Below are 23,552 nucleotides of genomic sequence, written 5' to 3'. Positions count from 1 at the left end.
GGGGGGGGGGGGGGGGAAGACTCTGCATGGGTCCTTGAGGCTCCATCAAAATTTTCCTCTGTCCCTCCTTGGCCACTTCTCTGTCAAATCTTCTGCCACTCCATCGACCTTTGACCTGTCCCTCCCTACAGGAGTGAATCATCTTTCTATACTCCATCTCCCAGCTGTGAGACTGTTGCTTCCCCCACCCCTGACCCCAGTTGTACCACCAGACTCAGACTTAACCCATGTTGAGTATATCCTTTCCACCTGGCACTGTGGTCTGTGAAACAGAACATGCCAGGATTCTCCACGAGGCTCGTGTTGGCCATTTTCTGTTTGGTGTCTAATATTTAGGATAAATTAGAATACCAGAAAAACATTCCCATGCCAAATATAAACTCACTTGTTTTTATGGCTTTCTCTTGACTTTAGAAAGTGAAATTGCTTCCTCAAGGTGGAGAGGCAGGGTTTGGTACCTTATATCGCTAAGCTAATAACATCTTTGGCTGATTGGACGGAAGCTGGTTATTAACATGATGTGAATTATTGAACACCACCCTAAGAGGCCTGCCCCTGATGGCACCTGCCTCCTGCACCCTCACCTCTAAATGTTTCTCAGCAATAAGCTCACTTCACTTGAGATGGACCACTCAGAACATGGACCAGAGCAGGGTCTCAGGTGCTGGGCAGCACCTCTCCCATTGTCAGGGTTCAGCGCCAGCCCAGTGCTTCATGTTTTGTTCTGGCACACACCGGGCGCTTTTCTGGGAACATAAAGGCTGTGGAGCACGGAGTTTCAGATGGGAAAGAAAGGGGCAGGAGTGAACAGTGACCTTTTTTCCTTTGCCAGCTGAGGGCTGAGCTTTGCTTGGGGAGAGGGCAGGCTGTAGGGACAGTTCTGAGCCAGGGGGATCAGATCACTCTCTCCCTGTGTGTTCAGGTCCTTCCTCCTTTACTTTGCCTTTCCCTTCATCAGTGTTTCCTCCTTGCTGCTTTTAGAAGGCCAAAGTCATGGCTGCTCCTTAGCCCTTACTGGAGAGACCCCAGTGGAGGTGGGACTCCCCCTCTCCAGTGCTTGCCCTCCTTCCCTACTTGGAGGAAGACTCCACGGTGGGAAAACAGGAGCAGGGTCTCCCCAGTGGGTCTCGTCTCTGTGACTTGATTTCCCCGAGGTGCCCCCACTTTTCCTAATAGAGCCCTTTGCTTTCTGTTTTGTCTTGTGTCCTTTCTTAGCTCTTTTCCTTTCATTTGGGTTTCTCATTTTATGCCTTTGCACCTTGCATTGTATAGTTTGGGCCCTTTAGTCTGAATTGATTTGAGGAACAGGTAAGAAAACTAAATGGGATCAAGTGGAGAGGGCAAATCTGGAGAAAGTGAAGAATTAAACATCTTGTGGGGGAAGCGTTGGTAAGACTCAGTGCCTCTATTTGGAGGTAGTGTCCATCTTTCCGCCTTTGTCACTTCTCCCTAGGGCTGGTGGTTGTGTTTATGGCTGCGTGTAGTGCTTGTCAGAGGAGTGCTGTGACAGGAGGCTATTTTAATAAACTGTTGCAGTTTCACGAGCCGAGCTGCAGTGCGTTGGCATCCCTCGTCACTGCTAATGGAGCGTGCGTGGCTGGGTGTGGGCCGAGAGGCGGCCAAGCTCATGGGGGCTGGGGAGAAGAGGGGGAAGGCTGGGGTGCTGGGCTCCCCTCCCTTGTCTGGGAGTGCTCCTGTAGCCAGACCTGGGGGATGGAGGGTGGCTGAACATTGGGCGCTGGGTCCCTGCCCTGGAAGTGCTACTGGCATGGACACTTTCCGAGTTCTCTTTCTTCTTTCTATTCATAGCACCGCAGGCTCACATGTGTATGGCCCAGGAGAAAAACTTCCACATGCCCCTGTGTGCTCCATAAATAATAATAAAAAGGAAAGAAATAGAACCAGAAAAAGAGAGAGTGTGCGGGCCTAAGAGAGAGACTGAAACCAAAACACAGAGAGAAGGCGCAGCTGCTTTCCCCAAGGCCTTCTGGGGCTCCCGCCCGCCAGCCCGCCCCGCCAGCCCGCCCCGAGTCAGGCCTTTATTTATTTATTTTTCTGGCTTAAAAAAAAATTTTTTTTTTGCGTCTTCCACAATCCCAGTCCCCCCACCCCCCCACCCCCAAATTTGCTGGGTGGCTGCTGCCAAATGGACCCAAGAGGGAGCCTGGAATGAAAAATTCATAACTGCTGGACTTTGCTTGTTCATTAGAGGTGAACTTGTCGATTGGGCAAATTGTTTTTGGTCTCCAACTGCCGGGGGCTCTCCCCACCCTCCGGCTCACCCGCCCGGTTCCCTCCTCCCCTTGGACGCAGCCATTGGCTGCTCGCAGAAGTCTCTTTGCCAAATAGGTGGATCCTTTTCTCGCTCTCTCTTTCTCTCCCTCTCTCTCTCTCCTTCTCTCTCCCCCTTTTTCTCTCTCTTTCTCTTCCCCCCGTTTTTACTGGCTTGGCACAAGCAAATGGATGGGGATTGAGCATGAAAGGGGAGAGAGAGAGGGAGTTTGAGAGAGAGAAAAGGAGCAACCCCCCCCCAAACCCAACCAGCGCGTGCACACACATGTACACTCACATACGCACACTTATGCGTACACTCACACACGCCTCATCCCATCCACGTCCTCCCTCGATCCTCGATCTCTCCCTCCCTCTTTCTTTCTCCCCTCCCTCCCTCACTCCCTCTCTCTTTTGCACGAGTCTGCCAGCAACGGTCTGCAGCCGGTCAGAACTCGTCCTCTTCCCCGGGAATCTGCGAGCTCCCCCTTTTCCTCCGATCAGGCGGAGGGAGGCAGCTCGAAGTTTATACCCCTGTGCTGCTGCCAAAGCCGAAAGCCTTTTTCTTCAGCTGCCGCTTTTTCCCTCCTGGTTTTTGTTTTTGTTTTTGTTTTGCACGGGGGTGGGGTGTGGGGGTGGGGGGTGCATTGCTGGGGTAGGGGGAAGACAGTGGGAGGTTGATTTTGATTTTTGAATTTTGCATATTTTTGTTTTCTTTTAAACTGGAAGAGGATGCACAAGGGGAGAAATTGAAAAAAAATTTTTGTGTTGGCTTTTGTTTACCTGGCGTGTGTGGCAACCAGCTTGCTCCCTCTCTCTGCTTGCTATTCCTGACCTTTCTTTCTTTTTGCTCCTTTTCAAAAAAAAATATTAATTTCCCCCTCTGTGCAATGGAGCGTTGGGGGGGGTAGGGGGAAGGGTTTGAGAATCCACCCAAGCCCAGCCCCTTTTCCCCAGAACACCAATAATAACCCCCTTTAAAACATTTACCTTCCTTCCCTGCTCCTCCTCCTCCCCCTCCCCCCACCCGCCCCCAACTCACAACTCTGTTGAGTCCAGAATCTCAGAATCGGGCGTTGGGCTTTGCCGGGTGCTTCAGATCAATGGTAATTATTTAATTTTTTCCAGTTTTATTTTTGTAAACAGAAATCAATTATTATTTAAACTGCAAACAAAAAAAAAAAAAAAAAAAAAAAAAGAAAGAAAGAAAGAAAGAAAACAAAACTGAGAGCCCAGCCCTCTGTCACCTGACTGAGTGGGAAAGAGGGTGAAGGGGTCGTGGGAGGCTGGAGTAGGGGCCACAAGATGACCCATGTAGCTTTTAACCCTAATGTGGCCGAGACACCCACCTTATTTGTGTTAAACAGAAGTGTTTTGTTCATTATTACTGTGATTAACATTAGTATCAGTGTCGATAACAAAGCTGAAATCACATATTTAGGACTTAGATCTGATGAAAAAATGCCGGGGTGGATGTTCCAACGGGATCAGGAGAAAAGAAAATGAAAACAGCCTGGGGAGAGGGAAGCCAGATCCGTTTCCTCGCTTGCTTGCTGGTGGATGTCATTTTCTCTTTTCTTGGGGGTGGCCAAAATTCGACTGGTGTTCGGGACGCGAGGCGGCCCCCGCATGCCCCGCGTGTGTCCACGGGCGTCTGTGCAGATGGACACCGCACCGGGGCGAGCTGACACGAGTTCACGGCTGCGATAGAACATGGAGATGTCATGGGCGCGACAGAGCCTGGCGGGGATACCAGCAGCGTGTGTGTGTGGACAGCAACGTTGTCTGTGCGCGCGTGTGTGTGAGTGAGTGAGGGAGAGAGAGAAAATAGGTGTGTGCATGGGTTCCTGGTGTCTCTGTCTGGCTGTGGAAGCTGAGATGGGAGCAAGTGGCTGGCCAGGCTGGTGGTGGCTTTGGACCACACTTTTGTAGAACAATCGCAAGAGAAAATTGTTGGGGGGAGGGAGGAGGAGGAGAAGGCGGTTTTCCTTGTGCTCCCCTTCTAACGTTGCTTTTCTCCTTCTCTCTTTTCCTCCTCATCTCGTGTCTTTCCCTCCTCCTGGTCTTCCTCGCCCCGCATGCTCCCGGCTTGCCGCCTGCAGGATGAGTTCCACCCGTTCATCGAGGCGCTGCTGCCTCACGTCCGAGCCTTCTCCTACACCTGGTTCAACCTGCAGGCACGGAAGCGCAAGTACTTCAAGAAGCACGAGAAGCGGATGTCAAAGGACGAGGAACGGGCGGTGAAGGATGAGCTGCTGGGCGAGAAGCCTGAGATTAAGCAGAAGTGGGCATCCCGGCTGCTGGCCAAGCTGCGCAAAGACATCCGGCCCGAATTCCGCGAGGACTTTGTGCTGACCATCACAGGCAAGAAGCCCCCGTGCTGCGTGCTCTCGAACCCCGACCAGAAGGGCAAGATCCGGCGGATTGACTGCCTGCGCCAGGCCGACAAGGTGTGGCGGCTGGACCTGGTCATGGTGATTTTGTTTAAGGGGATCCCCCTGGAAAGTACTGATGGAGAGCGGCTCTACAAGTCGCCCCAGTGCTCAAATCCCGGCCTATGCGTCCAGCCACATCACATTGGAGTCACAATCAAAGAACTGGATCTTTATCTGGCTTACTTTGTCCACACTCCGGGTAGGTCACTCTCAACCATTTTTCCTCCCATTTTATTTCACTCGCTGGCATTTGTTATGTTTATTGTTTCTCTTATTTCCAAACAATAACATGCCAGGAGCCCAACTAGTGCACCCGTCCTGCCCAGGGCCTGCATCCCATTCAATGTGCCCCTTTCTCTTCTTCTGTGTCCTCCCAGACTCTATTCTTCCTCTTCTGCTCCCTTGCCATGTTACTGACTTTGTATATCTCCATCTTTGGAGGACTCATCTGATCAGAAAGGCACTGTGGGTTTTAGGACTGGAGCCAGGATACCCCCAGAATTATCCATGATAGTGAGAGTTTGAGCTGAACAACAACAAAATCAATCATTGCTCTTATTTAAAATGAGTCAGAAGAAGTATTGGAGAGCAGGTGCCTGCTTTCCGGCGGCTTCACCTCAAGTCTCAGGAAAAGCCGGATTTGGCACAAGCCGGGTGGACAGCAGTTCGGTGGAGAGAGGGGGGCATGTGAAACTCCCAGATATCAGGCTGAATGAATAGAAGAGAGGAAAGAAGGCAGCAGTGGGAAGGTTCTTGGGCCCAGATGCCCAGGTGGAAGCTGTTTTGACTGGGATTTGGCTGTTGGAGAGTATGAAGGTAATTTGATTTCATAGAGAGTGAAAAGGAGTCCGAGATGCCTTGAGCTCTCCCCCTCTACCTTGTTTCAGCTGAAGTGGTGAGGCCCGGGGATGTATGGCAGGAGCCTGGCACCTCTGCTTGGGGGCAGAGAGGCTTCCCAGGGCTGAGGCCTGGCAGGGAGCAGCATTGCTGTGGAAGTGGTCTTCAGCAAACAAACAAACACACTGTGCAAAATCTCCTTTCCTTTTGTGTTCCGCGTAGTTCCAGTTCTCTTCTTTGCTTTCCCAGTTTTACCTAGCATTTTGGGTCAGGGTGGTTTAGTTCTCCTCCTCCAGTACTTTTTTTTTTTTTTCTTTTTTTTTCCCTTCCCTTACCCTTTCCCTTTTTATAATTTCTTTCCGCTTTTGTTTTCTTACAAATTGAAACAGAGATGGCTGGTTAATTTTTAGCCTCCACTCAGCTACGCCCAATTTACTGCCGCCTTTGAAACCTAAACGGGCGGCACTCTGTGATTAAGCAAGGCAGAAGTGTGTTTACATTATGCCCAACCGACTTGTAATGAGAGGGCTACCCAACCTTTCTCTGTGTGTATGTATGTGTGTGTGTGTGTGTGTGTGTTTCCTTTCCACCATTCCAGTATTTTTCCCCCTCATTTCCCTTCTTCCTCTCTTTATGCGAATGTGAGAGAATGTGGCTTAACTTCAGCTCTTGCAAATGTTCTTTCCCGCGAGTGCCAGCGTACGTCCCTGTGCCTTCCTTCCTGTTCATTCACAAAAAAAGAAAAGCAACTCTCAACTGCGGTGGTCATCTCCTTGCCTGTTTGGGAAGTTGTGAGGAATGATATACCCGGATCCAGAAATAAAATTCAGGTTGGGGGGAACTTTCAGCACTGTGTCAGGATGGGAGTGAGCACTGAGAGTTTATATGTTGGAGAACTCTGAGGAGGAAAAGGTGATATTTGAGCTCTCTCTTCTTGTTCATTCTCTTATTCTGAGAGCTGGCTTTGGTAACTGGTTGCAGGCAGTGGATAGTGCTCCCTCCCCCCACCTCTATGGATCTTTCTAGGCCTGCTCTAGGCCCTGTGTGACCATCACAACCCTTCCTATAGAAGGGACAATTGCCAGTCCTTCCCCTTCCCTTCAGCTTGATTTTTTTTTTCATCTTTTTTTTGGAAAAGAGACTAAAGGGAGAAAAAAAAGTTATCCCTCATTATCTGCATAGCAAGCCAGAGTGGGATGGGTGTGTGCCTGGGGGTGTTGAAGGTGGCTGGTGACTTGGGGGGGCCTGGAGCTTTGAGCTTGTCACTGTGCTCATCAGATATGTCCTCCGCAAGGGGATTCTGCACCTTCCGATCTTGGGACCAGGGACCCAAGAGCATCTAAGATGAAAATCAACACTTGTCTTTCTCCTAAGCTGGCTTCCTCCTAAGCTGCTCTCTAGCTGGGTCCTTGTAGCTGAGCTGTTTCCCTGGCCTCTTTTATTTTAGGCCAGACTCTTGACTGCTGCCAGCATGGCGCTAAGGGAGGAGGAGGTATGTGTGATGAAGGATGCCATTTCTTGGCCAGCCCAGAACAGCTCTGTCCAGGTTGAGGCTGAGTCTCCTCAACAAAAGCTGAGTAGAGAATTAAGGATGTATTATCTATAATGCAGGCCCCAGACTCCAGACAGTTTCCACGAAGGTAGGATTTTTCTTGCTGGAATTGTTTTAATTTGAGCGTGCCTTCCTGAAGGGAGTTGCGGCCAGTTGGTGCGTCCTGGTCCACCAGTGGGCCTTGTCACTTGTTCCTCCTTGGAGTTGGGTCATTGGTCTTGAGACAGCACAGAGTGGGCAAGGCTTCCTCCCCAAGCTGCCCTAGTGTGCTAGAAAATGTCTTCTCCTGTGGCTGAGCCACCAAATGGTGTCAATTGCCAGCACCACCTTCTCCGTGCCCTTGCCTGCTGGATACATGCAGCAAAGCCGCCCCTTCCTCCTTCTTCCCAGGATGATAAACTAGGGGCAGGGGCTGGTTGGCAAGGGCTCAGACAAGAGTAGCTTAGGACTCTGAAAGCAGTGGTTTTTTTCTTCCCTTCAAACTGGGCTGAAGATCCAGAATTGGGCTGAGCTGGTGGTGCTGGATTTGATGACAGTAAACATGACATGGTGGCAAGGGTAGGGGGTGTAGCTTCACTCTTAGGTGCCATTGTCACCCCTGACCCTCGTTGGCCCTTGTTATACCCCAGACGAAACTTTAAGAGATGATATGGTTGAGAGGGAATAAAGGACATTTGTGTGGCATTGCGAGCTCCACTCCCAGAATAGGAGGTCCACCAGGCTGCTGTGAGGCTGGCCTTCCTGCTGGGAAGGAGTCTCACTCTGTGTCTGTCTGTGCTCAGGAGGGGAGGTTGAGGCAGGGCAGTGTCAGAGAGTGTTGCCACGGGGAGGAGGAAGTCCATGTCTTGGTGATGTCTTCCCATCCAAAGGGGGTGTCCCAGAGTGGGTGGCTGGGGATGGGGGAAGTAGGGGACAGGAGGCCGCTGCTTGCATGGGGAAGGATGGCTCAGCTCGGCTAGACTATCTCAAAGCTTTTGCAGTGTTCCAAATGTGAACTGGCGCCTTCAGATCTTCCCTAGCACTTAGGCCTCGGTCCTAGGAAAGAAAAAAAGGAATCTGAAACTAATAAAATGCTTGACTGAATGGAACTGTCAGCTTCTCCCTATCAGATCTCTCCAGTGAGCCCTCAGTGGAGGCCCACGAAGTCCAGGTATTCATTGGTGGCTTTTTTCTTTATCTTGGCTCTTTCATGATGGAGTTTCACACATAGAGGGAACCCCTGTGTCCCCATCACCAGTGCCAACAGTCACCGACTCACAGCGAGTCTCGATTCATCCTTTGCCCCCACCACCCACCCACGCTTGGTTATTTAGAAGAAAATCCAGGCATCATAAGCTTTTCATCTGTAAACATTTCTGTACACATCTCTAAAGATAAGGACTCTTGAAAAACCGAACCACAATACCACTATCACACCTATAAAAAAGTCAACTATTTCTTTAGTATCATCAAATACCTAGTTAGTGTTCATATTTTCCTAATTATCGCCTAATTGTTGTTTATAGTTTGCCTGAATCAGGATCCAGATACAGTCGTCCATGCACTGCAGTGGGTTGGTCTGTTTCTCAAGACTTGTAGTCTCTAGGTGATCCTTTTCCTCCTTTTCTTCTTCCTCCTCAGTCTTGATTTCTTTTTTGGCAGTTTTTGTTGTTGAAGGAACCAGGTCATTTGTCCTGTAGGGTTTCCCCATCTGGACTCCGCAGGCTGCACTGTCTGGAGTGGTTCATTGTGCTGCTTTGAGAGGAGATTCTGCCTTGCCTCCAGGTCCTGGGAAGGCTGAGCTCAGCCTTACTCGTCACAGGAAATAGGTTAGCACCTGAGGATTTGTCTAAGTGAACTTTTTCGTGTGAGGTTGCCTTTCTCGGGTGCAAGAGCTTCCTGGTTTTAGCTCCCTGCGTCACGACTTGGGGATTGGGGCTTTGCAGTGAGCACTGGTTTTCCACATCCTTGCCATCCTGTTTGAGGGAGGGCTCCTCGTTCACGTCCTTCTTTGGTGGTGGAGGGCATCTCTCAGCCATGTTCACCTTGCCAATATGCAGCTGGTGGCAGAGATATCCTGGGCATCCCAGCCTTTGTTGGACGCCAAGCCCATCTGGTGACTCTGGTGCGAGTGTGTAGGAGGGCCAAAGGAGTGCCAGCCACCCTCTCAGAGTCCACCCTACCCATGCCACCTCACCCATAGCCTCCTTTTTAAGGCCCAGAAATGCTACTGCTCTGCATCTTTGAGGCAGCGCCATCTGGTGCCAGGGCTGGCAAAGAATGCAGGACCCAGGAACCAGATTTGTAAATTTAGCGAGATCTATGGATTATCTTTTAACCCAATGGAGGGTCCCCTTTAGAACATTCCAGAAGAGATGTCACATTGCTCAAAGATCAGCTTTGGTTGTTGTAAAATTCTTTTATTCATCCAGCTCAGGGAATGGTTCAAGGAATTAAACCAGCTAATATGTAAAGGTACTTGCACACAGCAGGCAAGCAGTGGATGGCAGCTGCTACGATTACGATTGTTATGATTTAGTGAGCCTGTCTCCTCATCTTTACTGTTGGTCTTGTTTCTGTTTTAAGGGATGACCCAGGTGAAAGCTGATTTTCCTGTAACACGGCAGCCTTTCCAACACTGAAGGCAGCTGTTGCGTCTCTCATCCACCTCTCTCCCCAGGAGGCTGTCTCCTCTCCAGCCTGCCGCCAGTCCCTCCTGCCTCCTGCATTTGACATAGCTCCTATTGCCCTTGCCATTTTGGTCACCACCCCTGGAGGCCCTCTGGTTTATCCTGGTCCTTCTTAAACTGGAGGGCTTGGAATTGAACACAGAAACTCCAAGCTTGATCGGATTGCAATCCCAGCTGACCATGGTTGCTGCATAATTTTCAGGGCCTTCTAGATACATAATTTGCAGGCCCAGTGTGAAGTGAAAACATGGGGCTCCTTGATCAAAACGACTGGGAATTGTAATACAACAACAGAGTGTTAAACCAAGCACAGAGGCCTGTGTGACCATGCAGGCCATATGCCTGTGAAGCTGGCCCAGGCTGCCTCAGCTCTGGATGTCCTGTAACTATTCATGCGACTCAGGGTGCCTGGATCTGAGTGGCATGGAAGGATGGTGGGGCTCAGGCTGACCTCAGAAGGCACATGACCCCAAAGAGGAGAGCAGAAATGCCCAGACCCAAACCTTGGCCTTGGTGTTATTCTCAGACTCCCTTGACCACCTGCTCCCTTTGGTCCCTTTTGTTCATAGTACTGCCCACCCAACCAGTCAGGAGCTCCCACTGCCTATGATGTGCAGGGGGTCTTGGTAGAGAACTCACTCTGTTAGCTGAATTGGGGGCTGTAGCACAAGGGAAAAAAAAGAATCACCCTTGTCTGAGCTTGAGCTGACAGAGTGCTGACTGGGAATGAGCAGCAGGGACCTGGCTGCCTGGTCCCATAATTATGGGCATGGCGACCAGTTGTGTTCCATCACTGACCCAGAGAGGAAACAGGGCCACTCTGCAGCAGGAAGGCTGGGGTTCAGACGTGCAGAAGGACATCCTGAGAACTTGATTTACTCTTTGGCACTGCCCAAAGGATGGTAGAATTTCCTTTATCTGTGAAATGCACACTGCATGAACCTACTGTGAGTAAGGCCCTGGCCTAGGGACCTCTAGATCTTCAAGAATGAGAAAATCCTGAATGTGTCTGGCAGCTTTGGGTGAAGGCCTCATGATGACTTTTAGAAGGTTTTCCTTTATCTGTGAAATGCACACTGCATGAACCTACTGTGAGTAAGGCCCTGGCCTAGGGGCCTCTAGATCTTCAAGAATGAGAAAATCCTGAATGTGTCTGGCAGCTTTGGGTGAAGGCCTCATGATGACTTTTAGAAGGCTCCATCTCATAGGCATGAATCTGCAATAACCCATGGGGCTTCATGAGGGCAGCTCACGGTGGGCTGTGAAGGGGGGAGGCAGGGCCCTCTTGGCTACCGTCTAATGTTGCAGATACCTGGGGTGCCAGAGGCAGAGTAGGTCAGGGAGTTAGTGAGGCCAGCAGCACGTTCTCCCTCTGTTCTGGTGTCCTGCAGCAGCTGGGCAAAGCAGACAGTTGAGTGTCCCCCCGTCTGCCTAGGCAAGAAGGTGGCTCCCTCCCCACCCCTTCTTCTCTTTGCCCTGTCTGTCTGTCCTGCCCCCCCGCCCCCTTGTCTCAGGAGCTGCCACGCTTCAGTTATTTTATCCTTCAGTGTCCGATTCAGAAGTCTTTTCAAAGGCCCCAGCCGTGTCAGCGCGGTGCTCGCACAAAAGGCCTCTTTGATTTCTTGTTTGTTTTCATTTGCCAGCAGAGGGGGAGGGGGGCAGGAGAGAAAGAGCTTCTGGGTTTTAAAATTTTTATTTGGGTTGCTTCATTCTCAGAGGAGTTGGCTCCCTGGAACTCCTTTCTGAGTTGGGGGCTTGGAGGCGGGCAGCAGTCTTCTGGGGAGAGAGGGAAGGTGGGAGTGGGAGGTTGAGTTGGTGGGGAGAGCCCCCGAAGTGATAGGGGGAGGTGCGGAGTTTAGGATACAGTCCTTGATTCACCCTACAAACATTTATTCAGCAATTCTTATGAGCTAGGCCTGAGGGTGGGAAAGGTCAGGCTGGAGCCCTGCTACTTGAGTAGAGAAAGGTCTGAAGTGCCCGGCACCAAATGAGGTGCCCCTGTTTGTCGTGTCCCTCGTAGAGAACTTGTCTCAGCTGTGGATTTGAGTAGTTGTGAACATTGACTTTGCTGTATTCCCTTTTTGTCCAAGATTCTGCTGTTTTCCTCTTGGTTGAATGGGAAGAGAGTTGGGGGGTCCTTCTAGCATAGACATTTCTCAGAAATTCTTAGCCTCAGAATATAGATTGAGGTTCCCCACTTTACATTAGAGAGTGAAATAGAGGGGGTGAGCGGTCTATCTAGCGGCCAGGCTTCTTCCTGGGAATGGTGCCTGGAGGACCCAGGTCCGCAGCTTGTGTAGGGCATCGAGGTCAAGTCAGTCTTGCTGAGGCCTCAGCATGCAGGGGGTTGAGGCTGAAAGGAAACAAAGGGTCACCCTGGTCCAAGGTTTGGGACAAGACACACCTGACCAGTGTCTGTTGGAGATACTGTAAGCATATGTGGGTGTGCCCCAACTTACCAGTAAGAAGGGGTGCAGCCTGCTGGTTTACATGCATGTGTGTGGGGCTGATTGTCAGGGCTTGGGAAGAGAGCGCTGGAGACTGAGGCTTGGGCAGGTGGTCCTGGACGTCAACAACAGGGAAGTGTGCCCACTGGGTGAGGGGGGGATCTCCAGGGCCTGGTTGGCAGACGGGAGGAGGAGGCTGGGGGGCTGAGAGATAGATAAATATAGCTGATGGCATTTCTGATGATAGGTTTTTCTTGGCGCCGAGGGCACCATGGAAAACAGTATGACAAACTCCTGGCCCTGCAGGCCGCCGTCGCCATTTTAAGTGTATTTGAGACGAAGCGTTGTTGGTGTTAGAATAGGGTCCTCCATAGACAGAGTGTTGGGGTGGGGAGGTTTGGCTGGCTGGTCCTTACCCCCTTGGTTGCCTGGGTTCCTTATTGCATCTATATGGATATCTCATACCCGATTTTCTGGCCTTCTAGGGATTTAAAAAAATATTTTCAGGTTGCCCTTTGTGGGCCTGTCTCCCAAGTGACTTGTTCTCCTACCAGCTGCCAAGGCCTGTTAGTAGGGGGTATTCTGGCTCTTTTCCCCACTTTTAATGTCTTAGTGATGACATGGCATGCTGCACCACCCCAGGGACATGGCCCCCATTTGCTGTTATTTTGGGGAAACTCAGTAACTGTGGGGCACCTGTGTGTACAGGCTCACAACAACTTCTGTCCCCTGTCTACTGAGGAAGGGGCACACCCTTGGTCTCCGTTCCCTGCTTTAATTCTGTTTTTCCATCGAAGGCCCAGTATGGCCTTAGCACTGGGCTAAGTCTTCTCTGTGTATTAACTCCCTGAGTTCTCACCCAGATTCTAGTTCGAAGCCTGTGCTCCCAGCTGGGTGTGTGTGCATTCAGGTGACACATGCAGAGTCCTCCATGTGTAGTGAGGGATCAGCAAACTGGAGTCAGGGACAGGGAGGCTTCCTGGAAGATGACCTGCTTGACCCACACCTTGAAAGACAGTGAATAATTGGCTCGTTTTTGTCAGCTGACTGAGTCTTTTCAGCCTTCTGGGAGCTGATTTCCTCTTCATAATGGTTGAGTGATAGAGGCAGGGCAGGTATTATTATATCCACTGTACAGAAGAGGGAACCAAGTACAGAGATGTCAAGAGACTCAGGTCACGTGAAGAGTTTTCTACAGAAGGAGTCTGGACCCCAGGTTTCTGGTCACTGAGCACCTCGGCCTCTCTCTGAGGGCTTCACCACTCCTTGAACTTCACTGGGATTACTGGCCTTGAGGGAGTCTCAGTCGAGATAGCCTCATGGGTCTCTTGGTAGAGCTAGTTCCATCCCTGTGGTCTCTGTTCTCTCTCTAGGAGGGGCTCAGCTTAAAGACTCCCCCAGCTGTTGAGCACATGGAGTGGAAACAGAGAGTGGGAACCTGTGCTCAACACTGGCCTCCCTTCCTCCTGGCTGGCATGGCTCCCTGCCTGCAGCTTTGAGAGAAGCATGCTAGCATGGATGGGGCTGGGTTGGCTGGACACCCCCATCCTGCTGTGGCCAGCTCAGCTTATCACACCCCTTTTGGAGTTTGGAGAGGGGTCCCACTTGACCTTTGCAGGTAGAGTGTGTAGGAAGTCCGGCTTAGGGCCAGGCAGACTCTGCTGGATATTGGGAATCCCTGATCCTTGCTCTGTCACGCCCTTTTCCTGGGAGCATGCTTGGAATCCCAGTTTGAAATAAAAATGAATGTAATTATCCTAATTAACCAGATGATTGCTGGAAGTTTTGCAGTAATCTGTTATTCATTGTCTTTTATGTTCCTTCACATAGACTCTCACATTCACCCCTTTCTTAAAGTTGGAAAACTCTGGGGCTTTGTGTGTAAAACTCTCCTAACATGCTGAGGGGTAGGTGGTAGGAGAAGCTGGCTCATGGCTCAAGATTTTCCTCTGCTTCTATGGCTAATAAGACAGGGGCTTACCTCTCACTGTTGATATCAGCTTCCCTAGAGCAGTTTCCCAACCAAGGCACTGTTGACATCCGGGTGGGATCATTCGACATTGTGGGGACCATCCTGGCCCTTGTAGGGTGTCTAGCAGCTCTTTGGCCTTGCATCTCCTTCCCCTAGGTGTGACAACCAAAAATGTCTCCAGACATTTCCAAGTGTCCTCCCCTGGGGACAGAATCACCCTGGCTGAGAACCTGTGGCCTGGAAGAAACAGAGGGAATTAGACAGAATGCCACCTGTGTTCACCTCTTGCCTCTCCTCCGGTTTAGTGCCTCATTTACCTTTTCTTGCAGGCATTTGAACCTCTGAGCCCCAGCTGTTCTCCTGTGTGTCCTGTGCCATTTCCCCCTTTCTGGACAGCAGGACCCTGAGCTAAAGTAGTCTTGGGAACTGGCCTATGTTCCTTTCCCCTGTGGGAATCTAAGCCTACCTTTAAGTTCCTTAATGAGCATTTTTCCTTGATTTCTTGCATCGTGGTCTTTCTGTGTGCTCGGATTGAGGATCTGGGGACTGGACCAGGGGATCTGCTACTGGGCTACCCAGCACTGTGTGGCAATCTAGTGACCCTGTCAAGTCCATCCCAAACTCCAAAGAGCAGCTGACATTTGTTCCTACAGCATGGGATACAGAGGCCAAAACTGTTGTCTCTGGGAACACTACCTTTTTTAAATGATGTATTTGAATTTTTTTTTTATTGCAGTAGTAAAACACACTCTTTGTAAAAATTCAAACAATGGATAAGTGTAAGAGACAGGCTCCCAAACCATCCTCCCATGCCTGAGAGAACCTTACTTCATGGATCTGTGTCAGTTCTAATTTTTTTCATCAATTCACATATTAAGTAACTTTTAAATATAGAGACATCTATTTTAAGAGCAGGTGGTATGTTTGGGCTAATTGAATTGGCTCTGTCAAGTGCCATTGCGGTCTTAACTTTTCCCACCCCCCCACCCTTTGTACCCATGCCCCTGTCATCCCAGGTACAGAGCCAATGTCCCTGTCATCTTTTCCTCTGAGGTGACAGTTTCAACTTGTCCTTCCTGGGAGAAGGGTAACCAACAGAGCATGTTGGTGTCTGAGCGGCCAGGATCCCACTCTGGGGCATTCCTGCTGGTGGTGAAACCTCAACCATGGAAGTCAGGGCCCAAGACTCAACTGGCCCTGAGACCCCTAAAGGGGGCTGAGGTGGGAGGGAGGAGCCACTGAGAAGTGGCATCCTTGGCTGCACCTGGCTTGGCTCAGGCACCTCACCTCTGGAACTGGCTTCCCAAGTCTTTCCTGGAGGGTGAGAATGCTCCTTTGTGTGGGGCAGACCCTCGGCTAACAGGCCTGACATCCTGGAGGTTTCCTTTCTTTTCTTAAAATGGGGGGGTGGGGAGTGAAGTGTCAGTTAGCCTTCCAGGATTTATTCCATCGTAATATTTTCTTTCGGGCTTAAAGATACAGCAGAGAGAGAAGAGCGTCCTCTCCAGGCCAAGGGCGGGGCTGGGGAAATGAGTAACTGGACAGGGAGAAGGAATCTGGAGAGGGCTTTGTGGCTGGGCCTGCCTGTGTGGGGAAAGGCTGGGAGTTGGTGACACCTGGTGACTCTTCTGGACTGGGTGGAGACCTGTGGAGAGATCAGGAGATCCCTGGAGCCAACCTGTAGGAGGCCAGTGAAATACAGCCCTTAGAGAGTATGTCCTTATTATGCCTGCAGATTATATCCCCATTAGTACCTAATTATTATATAATGGGTGTTATTGCAGTTATATAACAGGTGGCCCAGAATACAGACAGGGTGTAATAAGTGTATATCCTCCAGCTATAAATAGCCACCAGCTCCATACTGAATATGTGGTCACACCAGAGCTACCTTATAAATACCCACGCTGGGCTATAAATTTCTGAGCAGTGACGTCAGCAGACACCATACCTAGTTAGGGGGTAGTAGAAGGGACCTGCGGCCCCACCCAGCCATATGACATCATTGTTTCCTTAGTAACAGGAACGTGCTCCTGGGGACCAAGCAAAGAGAGACCTTTTAAAGGAGGCGGCAAATGGATAGAAAGCTTGGATTGGAGGTGGGTGCTAAGCCTGGGACTGAACAGGTTGGGGTCCTCTGGGCTGGAGTCCTCTGGAGGTGACAGGTCATCTGCCTTTGGGTGTTTGACCCAACCAGTAGCAGAGCAATAGACTCCATTTCCTTTCATCTGCTCCTTAGAGGGTCTCAGGTCCCCTTTCCCATGTGTAGCAGGTCATGCCAGCCTTGGCCTCTTGTCAGGGAGAAGAGGGGAGCTAAACAGTTTCTCTGTTCTTCTCTCTCTCAGGTCACCTCTCCATGGCCATTTGCTAAAGGGGAGTTGAATATGGGCAGACCCAACTTCTGCACCATGGTCATGTCCTCCCCAGAGCGTGGCCGCTTCCCCTACCAGAGGTTTTAGGCCAATTTTGGTCTTAGTAATGTAAGAAATATGTGAACAATTTGGTGCAGGTTTGAGAGAGCCTCATGGAAGTAATGGCACTGGGAGACTGTGCCTGGGCAAGAGAGAGGACACAGCATAATATTCTGGACCTGTAAGAAACCATGAGGCGGGATGTAATCTTTTTAGGTGTGTGAGAAGTAGTTTCACATAGGGTGAAGAGCTAGTCTTTATACGCCTGAGCGTAGAGGAGGAAATTTGCTTTGTTGGCAGGTGCAGGGGATTGAAGTTAGTTTAGAGGAAGAGTGGGTGACTGACTTATCCTGGTTTGCTCAGGAGTTTCCTGGTTTTAAGCACTGGAAGTCCCTTTTCCCAGGAAACCCCTCAGTCCCTGGGAAACCAGGGTGGTTGGTCACCCTAAAACTGGGGTTTTCAAACAGGGGCGATTTCTTCCCCGCAGAGAACATTTGGCAATATCTGTAGACACTTCTTGTTGTCACAAGTGGGGGGAGCATGCCATTGACATCTAGTGGAAAAAGTCTAATGTCTAGGACAGTTCCCCAAGAACAAAGAGTCATCTGACCCCCAACATCACAAGTGAGGAGGTGGAGAAACCCTGCCTTAGAGGAAGGGTAAGCAGACCATGCCATGCATTGTCTCCCTGAAGGGCACCCCTTGCCTCTGCCAGCTGAGTGGGCCACTCGGCTGCCTCTCTGAATTTCCTGCAGCTCCTTTTTCCATGCTTTGATTGGTTGTGTGTAGGGTTCTGGGGCTGGGAGATCTTTTCTAGGGACTAATAGGGCTTCTGAGAGGGTCTTTCCCCTCTCAGAGCTCAGAGGCCCTTTGTAGGTAAGACAGTGTTGTGAGCAAGCCCTGCCAGGCAGCAGGCCCTGGTAGGGAGACTTTGCCTGTGATAAAGAAAATAATGGGAAAATCATCAGCTGTCCTTTATTACCTACCAAAGAGTTCTCAAAAGGTAAAACCTGTCTGCTTTCCCTGCCTTTCAGGCCAACTCCTCCCATGTAGACCTGAATAGGCCACTGAGGCTGTTGGGCCCATGAGACCCCCTGAGGGGACCAGTCCAAGGGCAAGAATTCATTTCCCTAAAAGCCATTTTTCCAGATTTGGCAACCAGGGCTGGACTCTACCATCCAAAGAGGCTTCACAAATGAAACAAATGAGATAGGGCAAAGGGGTTCTGAAGCCTATTTTGGCATGTGGAGTTCACAGAAATCTGGGGTGTGAGCTATCTGATGTCATTCGTAGAAGTTTCCATTTTGCCCAGCATATATGAAACGTACTCACAGGAGTATAGCATGCACTTTCTTTTCCACCTGTGTTCAGTGCCTGTTTTGGTTAGTACCTGGCTGCAGTTGACTTGGCACCCTCTGGCCCTGACCACATGCATAGTGTGGCCAACTGGGTCATTGTTCTTGCTGGCCTCGGTGGGGCCCACATATGAAGGCCAGGATGGTGGTGGCACAGTAGTCTGCACTGGGGAGTTGGCCAGATTGGGGGGATCAGCTGGGCTGCGGGCTACCCCTTGTGTGTGTTGAGCCCAAGTTTTGAGTTTGGACTTGGGATTGAGACACCTAATGTGCGTGGATGGGGAGGCAAGGCCCAGGGGTCTGCAAGCAAGGCCCTGCCTGCTGTGCCAAAGGAACTCTGTGGGGAGCAGTGCTGGCTTTGAACACAAAGGCCATTGCTCCACAGAGCAGTAATCCTCAGGATATTGCCAGCCTGAGAGATATGGCCAAGGGAGAGGCCCCTGCCCCATGATGGGCCAGATTTCTCTCACTTATGGTATTGTGATTTATAAAGTGGGCCCAGCACACAGATCTCTGGGCATAGTTTCAAATGCATGAATTACTTTTGAATTAAACAACACACACACACTTACACACACACTTTTGAATTAAACAACACACACACACACACACACACACACACACTCACTCTCTCTCTCTCTCTCTCTCTCTCTCTCTGTTCAAGCCGTGTTGCTGCCCAGGAGTGTTCCCGGCCATGTGGGACAGTAACTGAGGATGATGGTACCGAAGCCACCATCTAATATTAGATTTTGTAACTCAGAGATTCATTAATATAATTACTCAGATGCCAGCCTGCTTTGGCAAGGCCTCTTAAATTGTGTTCCTCTCCAACAAAGCACTCTGGCTGCAGGATGCCCCTGGTGAGCCTGAGCTCTGCAACCTTATCTGTGGATGGTGGGCACAGGCATGCGTTGGTCTCTTCAGTGCACCCTACTTGGGAGAGGCCAGGCATTCCCACAGTGCCAGGTCTTGCCTTTATGTGCCTTGTCTTGAGACAGGAACCTCTGGAGAGTCTGCTGCAGAAGCAAGCAGTTTGCTGGGTGAGGCCCCTTTTCTACACAGGTTGGACCCAGCTGAGCTGGGGCCCAGGTTATTATGCTCCGCTGTGACACTTGTATGTAATTTTGTAGGTTTCTCTTGCTAGGCTGGAATCTTGGAGTTGGGACTGTGTTTTTTCTGCCTTCACATCTGTCTCTTGCCCAGCATACAGTTTTATATGGCTCCATAAACCTATTTTGAATATTGAATTTCCTTCAGATGGGAAGCAGCCGATGGCCCATCCCTGAGACTACACATAGGCCTGTGATGGTGTAAAAACCAGAAGGGCCTGATGAAAGATGGGAGCAAAGGCAGGGGAGAGCGATGGGTTTGCTCTCTGAGCGGGCCTCATGAGGGGAAAATCCTGACAGATGAGGGGCCTCCAGAATGCTGGAAAGAGTGGCAGCAAGTGAGAAGCTGTGGGTTAATGGGTTGAAAGGAACTTGGTTTCTGAAAACATTTTGTTCCTTTTACATGAGTGAGGTATCAGAAAAATGGAGAAAGAGCAGCCTCCCTCCTTCCACTCTCCCCAGAAGGCCTGGCCTCCTGGCCCCTCACATGCAGACAGACTCTGGCCTGCTCTTCCTGCACTTGCTGTCCTGGGGACTCCATCGGCCTCAGCCTCCTGGGTCAAAGATGATTGCCGTCCTCCAGCTGGTACTTATGCTTCCAGTTCTAGGGCCTGGATTTGGTTATTAACAATGAATTATTAAAGGAATGTGAAAAGGGAGGGAGGTTTGTTTCTCACACGCTCACACATGCACAGCCACTTCTCTAAGCCAGCCCCATAGTTGATTCTGCCACCCCTGTCCCTTTGCTTGTTTCAGACCTTAGAGTCATTTTCAGCAGTGTTTGAATGAATTTCCAGCTCTACTCTCTCCATTTTAAGACTCTTAAGCCAGCCACTTCTACCCCCTTCACCTGGTCCTACACCTCTTTCCTCCTGCCCATGTGCTTTCAAAAAAAAAGAAAGCTTGGAGACCTGCTTTCCTCTCCAAAGTCCCCCTTGTTCACTGGATAGTCAGCCAGGGGACCACTGGGCATTCAGTCTTGGTAGTGTGGTGTACTTCAGCATGACGATAATTTGAGAATATCTCCCTCCTTCCTGCTGTGTGTCATTTGGGCTGGAGTCCACTTGAGCTTGAAAGTTCAGGAAGCCAGGTCTGCCTCACGTGAACTCAGCTGGACCTGCAGGGCCGCAGTTTTGCAATCGCCTCATTACATCATTCTGTGATTTGGGGAGAGTGCCGCCTAGTCTCTCATCTGTCCATCTGTCCACTGTTCTTTTTTTTTTTTTGGCGGCTGACTGGTACAGGGATTGAGCCCTTGACCTTGGTGTTATAACATTGTCCACTATTCTGAAAAGGTATTTTTCTGGGCTGGCTGGTTAGTTCAGTTGATTAGAGTGCAGTATTACAACACTGAGGTCAAGGTTTCAGATCTCCATGCCAGCCAGCCACCAAAAAACTCAAAATACAACAAAAAATAAAAAGATATTCTTGTGATTATAAGACTAGTGAATACTTATCATAAAAATACAAAATAAGCATAAATTCTAGAGAGGAAAATAAAAATTATCAAAATTCTACCACTTAAAATACCATTAACCTTCTGTTTCATTTTTCTATACCTATTCGTACACATATTTTAGTTTTTAAAGATTGCAGTTTATGATACAGACACTTTTGGATGCTGCTTTTAGACTTTAATACCAATATATTCTACCATCTCACAATTTTTCAAAAACAAATTTTTAGCAGTTTAGCATCTTTTTTTTTAGCATCTTTTCTTACTAACTGCATTACCCCTGATTTTCAACATTTCTAATAACTTCTATCCCCTTTTCCTTTTAGAAATGAGAAATTACCTTTTTATTATAGATGTAATAATAATTAAAAAAAAGAACCATGCTTTTTAAATGCCTCCATGAGATATCATGCCAGAGTGATGTAGCCCCACTTCCCCACATTGTGTAAATTCTGCTGGATGGAGGTCCTGTTGCACCAAGCTTTGTAGCTCTGTTTATTAACTTTAGACAAGTCTTCCTGGCAATTGAGTTGCTAGGCAAAAGGTGTGCATTCTTTCAAAGACTTTACTCATATGTTGTTAAATTGATGTCTGGAAATCTGACGCCCACAGACAGCACATGATGGTCCATCTCACTGTGCCCCGGCTGTACCTTGTTCATGCTACCCAGAGCCCCAGAAGGATGCTACCATCCTCCGTATATGTCATGCACATATCATGGACATATCACATCCAGGCGTACTGCAATGAGCCAGCCTTCCCATTCTGTCATAGACATACATCCCGTTCCCATGTTTATTCTCTGCATTGGTTCACACATCCCGAATGGACTATTGCCCACTGTTAGAGCTAATCATGGACATCAACCTACAGTCTCACTCCCTGCAACCTGTGTTTTTATGTGAGTCTGAGGTGCCTCCTCACAGGCCTCTGCAGCAGTTCCCTGTTAGCACAGCTAGAAGGGGAGGGACTCTTGAGGGTCCCTGGCATAACAGTTCCCTGCCAGCTCCTCACCTGGGAACTGCAGAAGTGGCTCTTGAGGATGCCTGATGGTGAACAGGTGCTGGCCATGGTGTCTTAATGGCAGCAGCCACCAAGTGCCACTGCTGAGGTGCAGGCCCATGGTGGCTACCAGCATATGCCCCAAGAGCTCCTGAGGATGCAGCTGCTGCCGGCCCCTGAGGCTGGCCCCACAGTCTGCCACCAAGACCCTGGGGCTGCGTGGTGCAGCACCTGTCCTCCCAGGACTAAAGGGGAGATTAGGGAGGGCCAGCCCTTGCCCTGGGCAGCAGACTTTGACGTCACTCACAGACAGTCCCACTTACGTCCCCCACACCTGAGATAGCGTCCCCCAGGGCCATGTGGGCTGGGACACACAGCCCCCTTGTGTCCTGCTTCAAGTCCTTGTGTGTGAGTGATCCTGCTCTCGTTGGGCTCAGTGCCTGCTGCTGTGATATTCATATCTGTGCATGCACACGTGTGTTCATTCACCTCCAAAACTGGGCATATATCACTTTCTGCATCCTGTTTGGCCCATGGAAGCTGAAGCATAATGGGCCTCTGGTGCCCTTTATCCCCCCCCCCTTTCTTTTTTTTTTTTTTTTCCCCTTTTTGTCTTTTTTCGTGACCGGCAATGGATCGCAACCCTCAGTGTCGCGCCCATACCGGACCGGGACCGGCAACGGGATCGCAACCCTCGGTGTTGCACCCGCACCTCGCTCAGCCAGTGAGCGGCCGGTCTGTATGTGGGATCCGAACCCTTGGCGGGAGCGCCACCGCGCTCCCAAGTGGCGCACTGTAGCAGTGCACCACCGGGCCGGCCAATCCCCCCACCCTTTCTATGCGATGCTCCATCTTGCCAGAACTTGACTGTTCTCAGACCCTGGGTGGTGGGAGCTGCCCCAAAACTGATGAAGCCCAGCAGGAATCCCATAAAGTACAGCTGTGTAGTGGGGGTAGTTGTGTAGGGGAGAGGCACCAGGACCCTCTCTTCCCTCCTCTTCTCTCACAGCAGCTCTGGCATGGCAGTACCAGGACCTCCACTGCCTAGAGGGCCTATGGCCATGCAGTTGTGGGCAGGATGCCTATGTTCTTGAAGCTTGATGTGTTCTTCCTCTCTGGGTGTCTGCATGTCTGGCCTGTGTCCAAGTGTCAGGAAGTGGGTGCCTGTGTACAAGTGTGGGTTGGGGTGTGCATGTGTGTAAGTGTCAGCACACATCACACCCTGAGTACATAAGAGGCATGCTCATGGTTATGAGGCTCAAATTCTTGTTGCTCCTTTGAGGACATGGAAGCCCAGGGAGAGTGGCGTTACCTGCTCCATCACCCAGTGAGTAGGGGCACAGCTGGTATATGCCCCTGGGCCTGACTCTGGGCCAGTGCCCCTGTAGCCCTGAGCTCCTGAGTCGGAGGGTACGTGTGTTTGCTGAGAAGTGTCAAGCCCTTCCCGCCTGCTCAGCAGCTGAGCATTCCTTTCTGGGGCTCTTTGTGAACCTGCCTCGCTATTAATCTACCTGTTTGTAAAAGAGATTACAATTGCCGTAATTACAGGGCGCTGTGTCTCTACCATCAGTAGCAGGGCTGAGTGAGAAGCAAGGGGTGGGGGATGCCTGGCTCCACAGGAAGCTGCTATTAAAAGCCCATGTTTGGATACGGCACAAGCACAATAGCCCTTTCCCAGGGCCTGAGGAGTCCTGGGACAAGGAGCTGGCTGGTCAGGCCCTGGGGCCTGGGCCAGGGTCCCACCACAGGCTCTGGGATAACATGAGATGTCTGCAGGACTGAGGATGGTGAGAGCAGGGCTAGCCCCCCAGGTGGCCCAGATACCTGTGAGCAACACAGGTCCAGCACCCTGACCTCATGATCCTCATGCTAAAGACTGCCTCTGCCTCTGGACAGGCCTTCGCCACCAAAGAATGGAGACGTGGTGGCACTTGTCAGGGTGGCACACTGGCTCTCTTCTGAGGGGCTCCACAGCCTCACTCTCATTGATGTGTGTGGACAAACAGAATGATGTATGTGCCCCTGGGAGAAGAGGA

At 50.4% G+C, this 23,552-nt stretch overlaps 1 protein-coding gene across 7 annotated transcripts in view; it reads left to right on the top strand.

Annotated features, from left to right (window-relative positions):
- Positions 1 to 23,552, top strand: part of NFIX (nuclear factor I/X (CCAAT-binding transcription factor)) — a 94,934-nt gene that overhangs the window by 20,617 nt on the left and 50,765 nt on the right. For 4 of the 7 annotated variants that reach the window (XM_008579315.1, XM_008579312.1, XM_008579313.1 and 1 more), the window contains exon 2: positions 4,374 to 4,905. In XM_008579315.1, the coding sequence (XP_008577537.1) occupies positions 4,374 to 4,905 (532 nt within the window). Of the gene's footprint in view, positions 1 to 3,289; positions 3,378 to 3,931; positions 4,036 to 4,373; positions 4,906 to 23,552 lie in introns of those variants that run through there. The other 3 variants (XM_008579318.1, XM_008579314.1, XM_008579311.1) reach the window with 3 other exon arrangements.

This window comes from Galeopterus variegatus, unplaced genomic scaffold (genome assembly GCF_000696425.1).
Source record: "Galeopterus variegatus unplaced genomic scaffold, G_variegatus-3.0.2 Scaffold1855, whole genome shotgun sequence".
In the NCBI taxonomy this organism is placed as follows: domain Eukaryota; kingdom Metazoa; phylum Chordata; class Mammalia; order Dermoptera; family Cynocephalidae; genus Galeopterus; species Galeopterus variegatus.
The sequence above is the reverse complement of the archived record's forward strand: the minus strand, read 5'-3'. Positions and strand labels throughout refer to the sequence as shown.